Source organism: Galleria mellonella, unplaced genomic scaffold (assembly GCF_026898425.1).
Source record: "Galleria mellonella isolate WM207_F2 unplaced genomic scaffold, CSIRO_AGI_GalMel_v1 utg38, whole genome shotgun sequence".
NCBI lineage: Eukaryota > Metazoa > Arthropoda > Insecta > Lepidoptera > Pyralidae > Galleria > Galleria mellonella.
In genome coordinates, this window is record NW_026442090.1 from 8573625 (window position 1) to 8589875 (window position 16251).

The 16251-nt window shown below is 32.7% G+C and overlaps 1 protein-coding gene across 2 annotated transcripts in view; it reads right to left on the reverse strand.

Annotated features, from left to right (window-relative positions):
- Positions 1–1217: 1217 nt before the first annotated feature.
- The window catches only part of LOC113522509 (b(0,+)-type amino acid transporter 1), a 40913-nt gene continuing 25879 nt past the window's right edge, over positions 1218–16251 (reverse strand). For both annotated transcript variants that reach the window (XM_026908212.3, XM_026908211.3), the window contains exons 2-13: positions 15763–15875; positions 12156–12252; positions 11375–11476; positions 10534–10640; positions 9663–9798; positions 8439–8564; positions 8058–8205; positions 6871–7098; positions 5853–5949; positions 4984–5133; positions 4223–4391; positions 1218–4066 (exon numbers count right to left, since the gene is read on the reverse strand). In XM_026908212.3, the coding sequence (XP_026764013.2) occupies positions 3999–4066; positions 4223–4391; positions 4984–5133; positions 5853–5949; positions 6871–7098; positions 8058–8205; positions 8439–8564; positions 9663–9798; positions 10534–10640; positions 11375–11476; positions 12156–12252; positions 15763–15875 (1541 nt within the window). In that variant the 3' untranslated portion in view covers positions 1218–3998. The remainder of the gene's footprint in view (positions 4067–4222; positions 4392–4983; positions 5134–5852; positions 5950–6870; positions 7099–8057; positions 8206–8438; positions 8565–9662; positions 9799–10533; positions 10641–11374; positions 11477–12155; positions 12253–15762; positions 15876–16251) is intronic.

The window sequence follows — 16251 nt, forward strand, 5'->3', positions numbered from 1 at the left end:
AATTTTCTTTAACAAAAGCTTGATAGTGGCATGCAACTACTGGACGAACAACGAAATTGTCTAATTATAGCACTTGATTATGCAAGTTTCCACTAAAATAATGTTAGATTTAACTTCCAGCAGTAAATGAAACTGGACTTCTTCCATTTGCATATATCAAAAAATAAGTATTAATTATAAATCCATATTTACAGAATACCTGAATATGTAATAAATACGAAAGTTTGTAAAGATGGATAAATGTATTGATGTTTGTTATTCTTTAACGCATAAACTACTGGTTTCCGCGCGAACGTACCGCTGGCTTCAATTAGTAAACTATAAATAATTTGGATAGATTTATTCAGGGGAGTCACAGTGTATCTTGTGATGTTCATATCTACAGGCGACAATTACCATCTTCCATCAGGTGTCGTCATCTTGTTTGCCATTCTAAAAAATCAAATGTCAGAATTTAATATTTTTTGTTTTCTATAAGTCGAACCAAAGTTCGACTAGTACTTTGGTTGCAAGTTCTACCGTCTTAATATACCTTCCATCGCGCAGAGCGCATCGTGCGAGGAAAAAAGTGATTGTTAATAATGGGCTCTAACATCGCCATTGTTAGCGATAGCCTTTTCAGATAGAGCCTCCACGCGGTTCTTCCTGGACACTATCATGGTTAATTTCTGAATTCGTTACGATGGGCTAACTTACCTGCATTCATTCTCACCTGTCATCCCTTATTCATGCCCAGGCTGTGAATATAGATAGCATAGGCGGTCATCTCGTCATCCATTTCAAATATACCTTCCACTTAATATGTACTTAACCTTAAGAAGCTTTTCATAAGATTCATTCCCAACAGTAGGATATTAATGGGTTGAGGTCTTAAAAATAATATGGATTTCAGTTTTTTTTTTAATATTCCCTGTAGTGGATATTAAAAAAAAACTGTTAAGTGTGAAGGGATTGTTAGTAATGGAGATTGAAAATCCTATTGCTAGCAATATCCCCAAACACCTCGCGGTTCCGACCTCCACCCCTGGAAACTATCATGGTTAATTCCTGATGAAGTCATCGTGATAGGCTAACTGGCCTGTTTTCATTCTCATCGATAACCGTTCACTGGTGCTCCGCCAGCGTATCCCGTTAGCGCAGGCGGGGTTATCATACCATTTGCATCCATCAACAAAAAAAATTCCCTGTATTTAATGGGGAAAAATAAAGGATAAGTATTATAATTCCGTCTTTATTTAAAATTTCACTTAATTCAATGGTAAGTGTATAACAATAAATAATTCTGTTCTCTTTCAGAGATAAGTACATACATAGATTATATAGTTTATAGATTTTATGTAAGTATGTATAGGTATGTATTTTGATATTTTTCACAAAATAAAACCATTAGATAATTACCCATAACAATATCACATCGTTAGGTGTGTACTTGCTGTGTGCCCTCATGTGTCTACATAGTAGGTACAATGGTTCATACACCTATATTTTAGACGTCGAAGCTATCTACACGTAATAATGTATTACAATTTTTGGCAAAATATTGATATTTCAAGCATATTTTTTAACAACGGTTCCTAACCGTTAAAATTTCAATATCGTAAAAAATCTCTGACACATTGCTATTTGTTATCAAATACAAAAATATATTTAATAAAACATAATTTAAACAATGACGGCATCGTTATGCCCCGGTAAGGAATGATAGGACCAAATTTTACCGGTCGCAAAACTCCACCAATAGGTAATAAAGATTTGTTAGAAAACACACACTTTAGTCTTTAATTTGGGGCCGCGTTGTTAGTATAATTTTTTTAACCTTAGATTTCTAAAAATATTAACCCATATTGTATTTTTTATGCAATTTCAAATGATAAATAAGCGGATAGCCCACATAATGGAAACCAGTAACGGTCGCCTATATACATGTACATATTGGACGTCACAGAATTCACTGTAACTGTTATAGTATTAATATGACACCATATCTAAAAACTACTGTAATATGCATCGGTACCCTGTAATATCAATATGAAAAATTTGCACTGCAAAATTAAATTTTCAAAAACGTTTGTTAAAAAAAAACAATACATGGCATTGCCACAGAAAATTTTGTGACGCATACAAATAAAATGTATAGAATGTTATAAACTAAATGTTCTTTACGAATTATTTACATGCATCATAAATACTTGTCTCATGTCAATAAAAACATCGGTCTTTGTTTTTCTTTCATAACATCTTTATATAATTAAAAATCTAAGGTTAATATTATAATATATAAAATAAGTGAAATATATGTGTATAAGCCCCTAAAATATGAGTAAACAACGCACAAATTTTGTTGTGTAATAATAAAAACAGTTACAGCTAAACTTCCACTAAGGTTGCCTATTGATGACCGATGAACTACGAACTATGAGTTTAGCACAATCACTCATAGTGATGCAAATAGGGTTCAAGCTTAGTCGAGAAATTCGAAAAGTACCATGCAACATCTTGCCAATTTTTATGTATCTTTTTATATTATGATTAATAATTGACCATGTTGTAATTAAAATATAAATTGTATATCTTGCAAGTATTTAATCTTCTAAAGCGCTTGATTTAGCCTCTGTTTTTTTTTTTTATCTGTTTTAAATATTTTATAATACAATTTAAATTCATATCATAAAAAAAATTAATTACGATGTTAATATAGAAATTATAATATAGGTATAGTAAGTAGGTATCTTAACTATCTAAAGTGGCCCTTTTACATGTCCTATTAAAAATACAAATATTGGCTCTGTAAACATGGTAAATCCTGAAAATATCTCTCTTTGCATGATCCCCATAGGAATGATTCGTGCAAACTAATGAAATGGACTATGACATCACTATCTAATTTTCACAAAAATATTGCCTTATGGCTTTAAAATACAATTACAAATATTGTAAATACCTCAATTAAGCATTTTACTTAAAACCAGATCATTTCTTTTTGTATATTAAAATTATTTGAAAACCTTGTTGTTAGGTGCATTCGGCTGAATGGAATAATCGAAATTTTGACACCATTCCCTTGCCTTTGTTAATTCAGATGTCATTACTAACAAATTTTACCCAACCGATATCAGATTTTTGTAAACTGATATACAAAATTATACTTATTAGGTAATTTACAACGGTCAGCCAGAAGCGAACTCACGGCCTAGAGTCTATAAATTCTGATACTATACAACTAAACCACGACGTTCTCTTATAAGAAATAATAATACATTTTAATTTTTAGTATTTTTATACATATCTATCTATATGTATTTAGGTGCTACATACATTTATTGAAACACTTCAACTTATTACGAAATTGCTTATAGGCCAGAAAATTCACATTTTTAATACAACTATGAATACTATTATTATAATACTTTTTTAATAACCGAATGCACCTTACTTACGTATTGTATTTCTGTTAAATATAGTCATTGACGTATTTAAGATTATTTTCCAAAGGGGGCCTGACACATTAAAAAAGACGCATGTACATTCTCAGACATACCCAAGGCTCCGCTCGTTATTCTGAGTCCATACAAGACAATTCTACAGTCAATACCAGACAATTCAAAAATAGACAGCCCCCCTTTCTCTTCCAAATACGCTATTGAATATAAGCATTAAATGTTATTTATGATAATAATGACATATTATAATAATTCATTTACATATTCGAATAACAAATTATTGCATTTGTCTCTAACAGCGCTTACGCAAAACAATAATTATGAATTTTAGAACAAGGAACAAATTCTCAGTCGAAAACAATAACATTGTATTAGTATCTTTCAGCACCACCTTCATGGTCTATTTATTATAAAATATATGGGCAAAAAATCATTGAAAGTTGACAAAATTGATAAAAATGTATCAACAATAACAGTGTAAAATTTAACAAAGGATACCAGAAAAATTTAAACTCTAATTTTGTCACAAATGCTCTTTTATAGTCCAGCGCAGACTCATCAGTATTCAAATGTTGTTGAAGTTGGCACCACCTCCAGCACCATTTGTAGGAAAACTGTTATTTTATCTGAAAAGAAAAAATATATATACGTTCTTTCTTTCTTTCTCGTTCTTTCTTTCCCATTGCAGTAGATGGCACTATAATAACTAAATTATTAATTTATTTCAATAATTTAATAAACTGGAGTAATGGTTCTATTAATAAAAACTAAAATATTCTTACCCATAAACGGCAACGTATATCCCCATTTCACAAAAGGCAAATAGACCAATAATCCGGCCAATATGAAAGCAGCGGCATACAGATATTCCCATTGAGGTTTGTCCACTATTGGGGCCACCACTAAATACGCCGATACCAACAAAACAACATATGGGATAATTATTGGCACCTGTAAACACGTAAGAAAACTATTTTAACATATATTACTAAAAAAATTATGACGTCTATGAAGCAGTAGTGGGCACAGAGCTTTGCGTATATGATATTGGCTTGATTCTGGGTTCTGCTTGCAAACGTTCTTTGTCTGGTTCCTCATAACACAAGGCATAATAGCTTGAGAACCAGGCGATTAGTTTGATTGTGTGGCATTTTGTAATTATTATATTTACAACTAGTTGTATCTCGCGGCTTTGCGCGCGTGAATAAGTACCAAATTTAATTCAAATCTTTTCAATAGTTTTTGCGTGAAAGAGTAACAAGCGTCCATCGATTAGTCTATCCTTACAAACTTTTACATTTATAATATTTATTGGATTTGTTTGTTTAGGATTATCGACTAAATCGGCTGTTTATTGCAGCTTTGCTCATGTAAATAATTTTCTGTAAGATGCCTACGGTCTATTCTTACAGGCAACCACACAATCACACATCTCTATCTTCTACCGTCACATTTGCTTATCAGTCTTGTAATGTTCTGGAATACTATGACATTTTTTATTTATTTATTTTTTATATTAAATTTAATCAGTCGCAATATATACCTTATATGGTCTAGGTGCATGGGGTTTAGTGTATCTCATAACGATCAGAGCAAGCATCGCACCACCATAGAATATCCAAGCGGTGAATGAGAAGAAGTCGATTAACGAATCTATTGTCCCGTACAGTACCATTGCTACTGCTATCAGAGACTGAAACGATAAAAATAAATTCTATATTACAAATATGCTTATGATAGTAATGTCTTATGGTATTGTCAGAGGAAATTATCGATTTATTACTATTGTAGTCAAGGCTGTTCGTAATTATTATTCGTAATTTGTATTTGAAAATAATTATACATTACCCTATGTTTTACCTATATACTCGACAGAAATACATTTCGCTAGTGACTTGCTAGCAAGCCAATCAATTCGTACTCTACGCGGGTTCCCTTGGAAGCCATCTTGGTTAATTCTTAATGAATTCGTCATAACGGATTAACTGACCTGCTTTCATCCTCATCCATCATCCCTCACTTGTACCCCGCCCGTGTATACCGATAGCGCAGACTGGGTTACCATTCCATTATCAGCTATTTTTTCAGCCATTAAAAATAATTTTTATTTTATACAACTTAGAATGGCAAACAAGCTGACGGCCCACCTGATGGAAAGGGGTAACCGTCGCCTATAGATATGAGCAGTACCGTGGACAGAACAAAGTACACTGTTTCGCTTATGCGTTGCCATTCTTGAAGACTCAGGTTTTATTCCTCTGTACCCTGTAAATTCACGCCATTATTACTACAATTACTGATAAATTTATTAAGTTGGATCATTTAACCTGTCTTGGTTCCCGTCAACATATACAGATGATACAAGCAAGGTTACCTATCAATTGTCATCTCATTAAAAAAAGGTATACTTACATGGAATATCAGTCCTGGAGCGGGTGTGAAGCGACGCACGTGAACATACGACAAAATATCCAATAAATGACCTTCCCGTGAGGCTGCAAAGCACAACCTGAGAAAATTTACATAAGAAAATTAGAATAATCAATACTTTATGCAGTTGAATTCTAATTGGACAAATAAATTATGTACGCTTTACTGTCAATCAATAATAATTTATGACTATGGATTAATAAAACAAATTAAGATGATATTTAGTCTACCACAGCTAAGAACAATGAATTACAAAATCTTTGGTCCAAAGTGTACAATCTATTAGTATTTAGTATAATATGTCATATGAACAAAGACCGTACTGTATATAGTCACATATGGCAAGTACCCAGCTAGATACATTGTGTCTACAATCTACCTACCATAGTATACGTTGTAATAGTGTTACTTAGAGACAGCTACGTCAGTGTGTATAATTAATACGAATGATGTATTTATTCTGCATCACAATAGTATGCAATGAGAATAAAGATTTTTGATTGACTTGGGTCTATTTTTTTGAGTTCTCGTAGCCAGCTGTGAACATTATTTGTTTTTAATAAAAAAAACAATTCCAGTTTGTTTTTGTATTATTTTTGCTTTGAAGAGACAAATGTCAAGGAAAACCCTAACACGTCAAAATTTCTTACAAACTTAGTCCTCAACCGTCACTGTATGAAGGACGCTAATACGCCATTATACTCGTAAGTAGGTATATTGTTGATGACCATTAATGGTGCATGACGTCAATCCACATCTATATACGCAACGGTTACCATTAATTTTGGCAATGGGTTGGCATTCCTAAGAGTTAAGATGTTGTCTCCGTTTCCTTTATTTTTACGAACATATTCCATCCTTCAAAACTAAAAACAAAAACACTCAAGCTTCTTAGCAAATAAAGCAGCCGAAGCAACCAATCAGGCGAGATTTTTGTACAACCTTGGAAAATATTACACATTTATACATGAAACAATATTATTATGAAATTAACATTTACCTTCCTGCGACAAATAAAGTGCCGTTAGCTGAACCAAACGTGGATATAGTAACAGCCAGTGGCATGAGCCATGCCATGGGCCCCAACAAGCGGTTCCCGAAAGTCACCGCTACAGCCTCGCTGTCCGCCATCTCGCTGACGGACATCACCGCCAGGTATGACACGTTCACCAGAGCATAACAGAGTGTCACCAAAGGTATGCCGATCACTATACTCAACGGAAGATTCCTAAAACGAATCACACGCAAAGTAGATACATACAGGAATTGTAAGATATAATTCTGATAAAGTTATATTCGTGGAAACTATCTAAAAAAGGTATTACAAAATTTGTCATGAATTTTGACACCGTTATTGATAAAGTAAAATATATATGATATCTAATACATTGTCAATTAAGTAAAAAATTAACGTCATTTTATAAAGTAAATGTTAAGAAACACTACCAAGGGGATATTAATATTAGTTAACATTATAAGTATAGAAAAAAGGTTAAATGCAGGTAATTAAATGTTTAGTGGTAAAAAAGCAACAAACGTACAGACTCACTTTAATATTTTATATCCACATTCCTAAGATACCTAGTGTTATTTTTTTTTATTTAATATTTAAACAAATAAGTGACTAAGGTAACAAAAAAATAAACAAGCAGATAAGATATAATTAAATAGATAGTAACTTGGGTGATCTTTGTATTTATAATAGTATCTATTAATACAAAATAACTGACATTATTTGAATTTTGTTATATCTTAGATATTAATTATATAAATCTACCAATTCATTTTAAAGTCCTACGCAGACGACAAACATTTTGTTCGCAAACAATTTTCCCTTTGTGTAAATCGGGTACTGCAAGTACGTGTCCCTATGTTGTATTTAGGTAAGTACTATTTTAGGTGCTTCATTATAACCGACCTAAAATATACGCTGTAGAGGATTGTTTTTCATGAGATTAAAAGGTCTAGTAAGAACAGAAAAACAAAGCGTTTGTCTGCAGACAAAAATGCTTTAAAAAATGAAAAAAGAAATTCATTTTTGTGTTGATCAAAATACTGATTGTAAATATTGGTATAGTAGTAGTAGATATGTACATACTAGGGCAATGTATTTTAGTGTCATCGTAATTAGCAAAAGTTTAACGTAATTCTTTATTCTTAATAAATACTAAGTAACATATTACTTACTTGGATGGATTCTTAATTTCCTCAGTTACATAGTTGAGATTGTTCCAACCATCGTAGGCCCATAGGCCCGTGTAGAATGCGGTTGCTATGTTGCCCAGAGTCGCCGTGCTACTGGCGAAGTTGGGCTCCTGTAAATGTCGCGTATTACCTGCACCATACGGACACACCACCCGTCAGTCTTTGCTGAATTATTTACATCCCATTATGATTAATTGTGGATTAGATGGTGGACGATTTAGGGGACTATCTAATGGTGATGGGAATTTGTCACATGCTTATGATTTTAAATGACATGTTATTGTAAGTAATAGAAAATGTAATTAAGAATTGAACATTAAATACATTTGTAATAAAGTAACTCCGGCCCTGAATGTTTATTACCTAATATCAATTTGTAAGCTCCGCCGCAAACGATGATCGCAATCGCTCCTAATTTGGCTGCCGTGAAAATGTTTTGAACATTAGTTGCCAAGTTCACGCTATAGCAGTTGACCGCTAAGATCATTACTGAAACAAAAGAAATTAAACAAATTACAAGATATAGAGTTTCAATATGTACCTTTAGTTTCAATATGAGACTCTAATTCTAGGTAAGTATGTCATATAGGATGCAGGTGGCTCGGAACCGTTCCTTATGATAGTCTGTGGAGAGGCCTAGGTTCAACAGTGGATAGTTAACGGCTGATAGGATGATGACGTCATATAAGATTATATGACAGATGTGACATTTATTTCCTAATGGTTCCATAATAAGAATGCGCGTATCTCATGTGTCTATCCCAGAAGTATATTATCGTCACGTTTATTATTTTAGCTATTCACATTTGACCACTTTTTTTTTTTATACAACTTAGAATGGCAAACAAGCTGACGGCCCACCTGATGGAAAGTGGTAACCGTCGCCTATAGACATGAGCAGTACCATGGACATAACAGAGTATACTGTTTCGCCCATGATACCCCCCATGCGTTGCCATTCCAAAGGACTCAGATGTTATTCCTCTGTATCCAGTAAATTCACGCCACCACTTAGACTATACAGGCTTACTTCAAAAATAATTACAGCCATCCGTTGACTCCCTGCAGGTTCGCTCTACACTGCGTTTGCCCCTATGGGGTCGCTACTTCAAAATCTTTTTTCCTTATTAATTATCAATACTAAAATGAAATATGTGGTTGTCCCATTTTCAGTTCAGCTGACCAATACTTTATTGGTTACTTTATTCATGTAGTCCATTTATTTACAGATCTTTTTATTGCGAATTCTATCACACACGAAAACTATAAGCATCATTTCTCCTCGTTGCTCGTTAAGCAATTTTTCATACGACCAATCGTATAGGATCATGTACAATTGAGTTATTTTGTAAAACTACCAAATAGTAATACTCAAAATATTTTTCTTATAGAACTGATATTTTAATAAAATTTACAGGCGCAAGCCACGAAAGTCAATTGGAACTTATTTGCGTAGGTACGTTATTTTTCTATAATTATTTATTTTAGTATATAAATCTACTTCTCAAAAAGATACATTACAAATACATAACATTTTTAGTGTCTGTTCTTAAATTATAATTTAAATATATATTAAAATAAGCTTACCAATTGCAATTAGTGCTACGAGCTTGACAAGGCTTTGTGGCGGTTCGCACTCGGACACAAACGGTTCTACCGCATACTTAGCGAAGCTTAGACAAATTATAGCCATTTGGGATGGTTTCAGCACCAATGTCGATACCTAAAAATTATTATTGATGAAACTAACATGACCCAAAAATTTGCATAGGAACTAGATACTTTCTACTTCCTATTCACAAAGACAAGCACACGATATATATTCAGTGTTACTGGATTGTGATAATAATACATATATAAAAATGGTGTAATTAAAGACAATCATGTTGTCAAATCAAAAATCATGTTTTTTTGATATATATTGTGTATTCAATCATAATAGATTATTTTCAATATTTATGAACTAGAACTAACTCTATATTTAATTTTATTATAAATATATACGTAATTACATAGGTCAATATTCTCATCAGTCCTTATGAACTCTAAAAAAGCATATTTTTGAAAGAAATAGATAACATGTATTCTATATACAGATATATAAATAAAACTATTACGTCAAGAAAGTCAACAAACCAATCGATACTGGTAATATATTGATAATAGAGATTAAACTCGCTCTCAAGCGGACTTCGATCAATAAGATTAAGGATCTTGATTTATTAACTTTGTACTCCTTCCTCACTTTAAGGTAGATTATTATGTATAGGTATTATACACATATGTTAATATATATACTTAAAATAATAGTGTACATAAGTACCTTCTTCATGGAATATTTCGGCAAAAATAATAGTCTCTTCAAAATTGACAAAATTAACGTGGCGTCGAAATGGAATATCTATCGACTGCAAAGAACTTTATCAAAATCGAATTAGATATGTAATAATTTGTTTACCCATGAAAACAGAAATGCCGGTGGTCCTCCGAATGCATCCATAAAATAGGCGTATTCAGCGCCAGAGGACGTGTTCATTGTCCCCAACTCCGCATACGCAAGCGCTCCTGTAATAACATTACCATGATCCAAAAATGAAAGAATACATAAAAATTATATAGTCTATTCTCCTATTTTGAAGTCGGTCAAAAATTTTGCCAAAGGCAAAATTAAATGATTTATTTTTGGCTTTTATTTTAGATACTTTATCAATGATTTATTTAAATGAATTTTAATCAAAAATACAACACACATAGGCACAGCTATAAGTTGTGCCTATTTGTGTTGTATTTTTGTATTTGTATATAAGCGGAAACAAGTCATACGACTTGTTTCCGCTTATAAAAAGATCTTTCTCTTAAACTTCATCACAATATGAATTATTTTTAATAAACCGTCTGATTTCCACATGTTATAACTTCATAAAGATGTGTATAGACTAAGTGAATGATTTCTTAGTTTTCTCTTAGTATAGAAGATGTTCTTGTCATCCTGTCTCCATAAAGGCAATTTTTATGAGTAACTGTCCCATTGCTAACTAAAAGTAGACCGACTCTCACACAGTAGAGAATTATTCAAGACGGACTAACTGACCTACCTTGGTTCATGGAACTCGAGTCTTTCTATAAGGTATCAACTCATTCCGTCAGTTACCTAACCATTGCAAGTTTCATAAAAAAAATATCAACTTTTAATATTACATTCACCACAGCGAGAAAAGTTGTCAAATAACTCTGACTACCCCATGAGGTATAATAGTCGTTAATATATTTATGTTATTTATTTATAAATTAATTATTACCAAGCAGCGAGAGCAGTCCGCACGCCATCCATATGATGAAGCTTATGCCCACTGAACCCGTGCGCTCCAAAAGCCCAGAGGGCGAGACGAAAATTCCCGAGCCTGAAAAAACAGAAAGCTGTATATAATTTACCGTAGAATCTAACGATCAATAGCGTAAAATAGAAGAGTAAAAAAATGTATGCAATCACAATTATGTGATTGTACATGGCATAACGATATTATAGATATACGAGTACACGGTAATTGAAAACATATGAAAACTTAATCTCTTTATACTTATAGATAATGAGGTTAATTTAATATCACAAATATTATATATATATCCTTATCAAATTTCATTTTCTAAGACCATTAGAGACTCAGATCTACATTATTCGCCAACGAGAATAATATGAAACCATAAGCGAAACTATTTCACTATAAATTGAAAAAGTAGTTCACATAATATCGAACTATGCTTAGATTATGACGCAGCGGATGACGCAAATACGAATAGCGCTTTTTGTAGCACCACATACTCGTAAATTCATGTCATATTAGTGTGAATTTTTTTAATACTAATGTATTAAAAATATCGTATCAATGTAATATGTTAACACTGTATTAAATTCTATCAAATTCACCTACCTCACTATTATATATCACCCTAGGTACCTATCAAATTCTATTTAATGTACGCATAATTTAAAAGATTAGTCTAATCGTACGAAAATGCAAACAAAAATTATATCTCAATACATTATTATATAGGTCTTTAAATAATTTTGAAAAGTCTTACCTATCATGGTGCCAACGATTAAAGCCACCCCACTGACGAGTCCCACCTGTCGCTTGAGGTGAACAGGGTCGTCCGGAGCTGCGTCCGACCCCTCCAACTATAACAAAAATCAAGATAAATTTAAGTAAATCAGATGAGTATAATAAACAGCATATAATCTACTATTACTACGTTGTCTAAAAGACACGTTATGGGGTATTATTTAGAGTTTTCCTTTTCTTGCACTGGTGTATTATATTATGGTTCATTTACCCAATCCTCTTTTACAACAGTCTACGAATAAAAATAAGAGCAATATTCTGGAGAAGTGAAAGAACCTAATGTTTTTATACTACTATAAGAATACTTTTACTAATAGAAGATTGCACTATTCTTGAATACTCAATAGGTAGGAATAATGTATTCGTATAGGACACAATATATGAACATTTTGGTAAACAAGGTAAGTACTTAGTAATACTTAAACATTGCTATAAACCTACCTACAAAATTTGAAATAACATACACTGTCTACTAAGGATGTCTGATTCTTAATAATACTTTTGATAGTACTAATAAATCCGTAACACTTTGATTGGCAATTCTTTATTAAATACTTCATTGAGTTTAGTAATAAAATCATAAAAATCGTCATTTCAGTGCTTTAACGATCACTCGTAAACAGCATGATCATTGTCTGATGGCTCTGATCATTGTAGAATAAGGATGAAATTAAATAATTGATTGCTTGATCTTTGTTGCCAGTTCCCAAGTACATACATTCATTTGTTAAAGTACTTTAATGACACACACTTACATTTTATAAATCGTGCTGTACCATTGTTTCTATGCCGTAAATAGGAGGTACCATAGACAGTAGACAAGTCACTATTGTATTGTGGTAATAGCTGAATGTATTTTTAAGCCTGGACCGAGATGACATTATACCAGAACGGACTTTGTAGAAAATTCGTCTGTCAGATTTCTTTTTTACATAGTTACATAGGTGGCAAACATGCATGCTGCTCACCTGAAAGTAAGCGAGTACCGCCGCCCATGAACACCCGCAACGCCAGAAGAGTTGCAGGTGTACTACCATGGTTAAGCTGGAACTTTAGTGTGTGGCGGGTTGTACAAAAGTGAACTTCAGTAGCTGGTATCATTTCGAACAACTCGTCGAAACAATCCCCATAATACATTCGATAAAAAATACATAGATATTATTATGTATTATTTTTTCATCTCAAAAAGTTTGTTTTGGTTTTAAAACTTAAATTTACAAGCTTTTATACCAAGAAATTCTAAAAGCTTTTATTAGTTAATGATTAAGAGGATATGTTGTAAAAATTTATGTACGATACGACATGTATTTATTATTATAATAATAATTATTATTTGCCTTTCCAAATTGTACAGGGAATATACGAATTAGACGATCAAACTGTTACCGTAATTGTAAGGGTTATTAATTTGGCGACGAAACCATTTCATGATATCCAGAAATGGAAGAAAAGTAGATAATAACATTAAAAGGTTTTTCAAATTGGCTCGAATAGGTAGAACGTAGGTCATTTTACTGCTTGTATAAAAAAAGAAAACAGTAAATGGTATTATAGAAACTGTAGATGCGGAGGTGGTTTTATTGCTTATAAAAAGCTTCTGTTTAATCTAGATATATGCCATGTCCACAGCGACAAAAATCTAACAAAACAAATACCAACCCAATCATCACCGGCAGAAATTGGCTACAACCCAATAATTCGCAATAATTGGTTCATGATTTGCGATAATAAAAATTTTGGTATTTGTAGAAATCATCTGTGGTTTTATTACATTTTGTCGCTATGTTCATCAACAAAAAGCGGTTCTCTAATTTTGTCTAGAATCTTCTCTCATTTATCTATTTAAAAAACAAGATCTCTTCTTAACTGAACCGATTTCTATTCGTGGACCATCCGGAGGCCATTATTTGATTTTATTATTCTCTTTCATGTTACAAGTATTTTTTATTTTACCCAATACTGTATTCTTTCCAATCTAGGAGTTTAAATACACCTTCCAATGTGGCATTTAAATTTCAGGAATATGACGTCACTCTTACATATTTTTAAACTAGGATGGATCCCTGTTTCTGTACACGGATAAACATCATTGCTATGCTGTCTACAATACTTTTATATACTGGTATACAATGTGATATCACCCACAAAGAGGAAGTTAATAAATAAATAAAAAATCTGTTTAGAGTGGATATGCGACGATAATTTCACTTGAAATTTTTGTGTTCAAATTACTTTAACATGACCAATTCATATATATTATCTGTACAAAATTTCAGTGTAAAAATAAAATATTCTAAAATAATCACATAACTAGAATGATAAAAATTGCTGTTGCCGCAGAGAACACTTGATAGTACTTTGCGGTTCTTAGCAAGGACGAACTCCAAGAGGTGCTTATACACGACATTGTCAGATCAGTTCGATAGCGATTCATTCTTCTCTGCAACGATTTGTAAATAAAATTCTTCCCGTGCCTAAGAATGCTTCAAGTGCGGCTGCCAACATCTATGATGCTTTTATCCTACTATATATATATATATATATATATATATATATATATATATATATATATATATATATATATATATATATATATATATATATCAGTAGGATGTGACAGTTTCTATCAAAATGTTAATATTTATTAACATGATGATAATATGTATCGATGTTTGCTACATCACGCAAAAACAGCCAAACGAATTTCAGTGTATAATTAATACATCAATACTATATCCTAGACTACCACAGGCTGCTTTAATCCTAATTTATGTAGACAAAATTGTTAAAAACCATCATGTCGTCGATTCAACACAGGCACGGTGAATTTTCAGTCTGTAATCAGTTACCTGTATTTTTGTATATCAGTGGATCTCTGACGAACCCATATTCGAAACTAAGAGAACGGAAGAGAAAGAAGTGGACACGGGCCTGCTCCTTTCATTATAGAATCTATTCTAGCTGATTTATTAGCGGCATCGTTACCATAAGATCCATTGTGTCCATCCCCTTATCTACTGGAGGATAACTTGATTATTGAATGATATCTTATGCAGTGCTTTCGATTTCTTATTTGTTTTGTTGTTTCTTAGTGCTTTTAGTATCACCGCGATATCAGATAGGAATCTAATGCCGGTGTCATTAATTCCTAACTTATATAGCCTACAGCTATAGCGCCATCTGTTATTGCTACACATTCGCTTTGGAATACTGAGCTGTGTTCGGCAAACGGTATGTTTCTATTGAGGTCTTGGAAAAAGATTCTGGCTCCTAAACCATTCTCAGTTTTAGAGTGGAGGATCTGTGTATATCATGTACTCCAGATTGGCCCATATCCTCTTCTTTTATGTGTGAATTAGTATGTTAATTATCCTATGTGCCTATTTTAGGATCTAACTTACCCGTGCCTAAATACGAAATTTCATTCAAATTTGTTTAGTCGTTTAAGTTTTTTTTTTTACAACACAGGAGGCAAACGAGCATGCGGCTCACCTGATGGTAAGTGAATACCGCCGGCCATGGTCACCCACAACACCTTAATTAATTATCAAATATCGCTTAAGTACCTTGTCTCCAGGGTTGAGGTTCCCGTCGGTGAGCGCTCCCGCCGTGCCATCCTCGGCGTCGTCGCAGCCTGCGGAGCACCCGCGCCATACCAATCCGCCTTCGCGTGCGCTCCCTGCATCAATAAAAATATGTTTAGTTGATACAACCATACCGAAATATAAACTACGATATTACATTTTATCATTCCAAATTACATAAAAAAAATTAATCTATAGATAGTAAAGAGCATTATTTACACTTACTCTAATAGTGAACATAACATTAGTCTCTCAAGTAGCATATTAAAATTAATATTGACACTCTTGCCATAACATATGTACATTCTCGCTATTACGATTGTAAATGTCGTCTCACAGTTCAATTAAGATTTATTAGAAATTTCTAAAACAATTCCTTATTTAAATTAATGCATCAAAATTCGTTTTAAACTAGATAATCTATGAAAGAATACTTTGGCGTTTTAAGGTCAGATCAAGTAGCAAACAAAA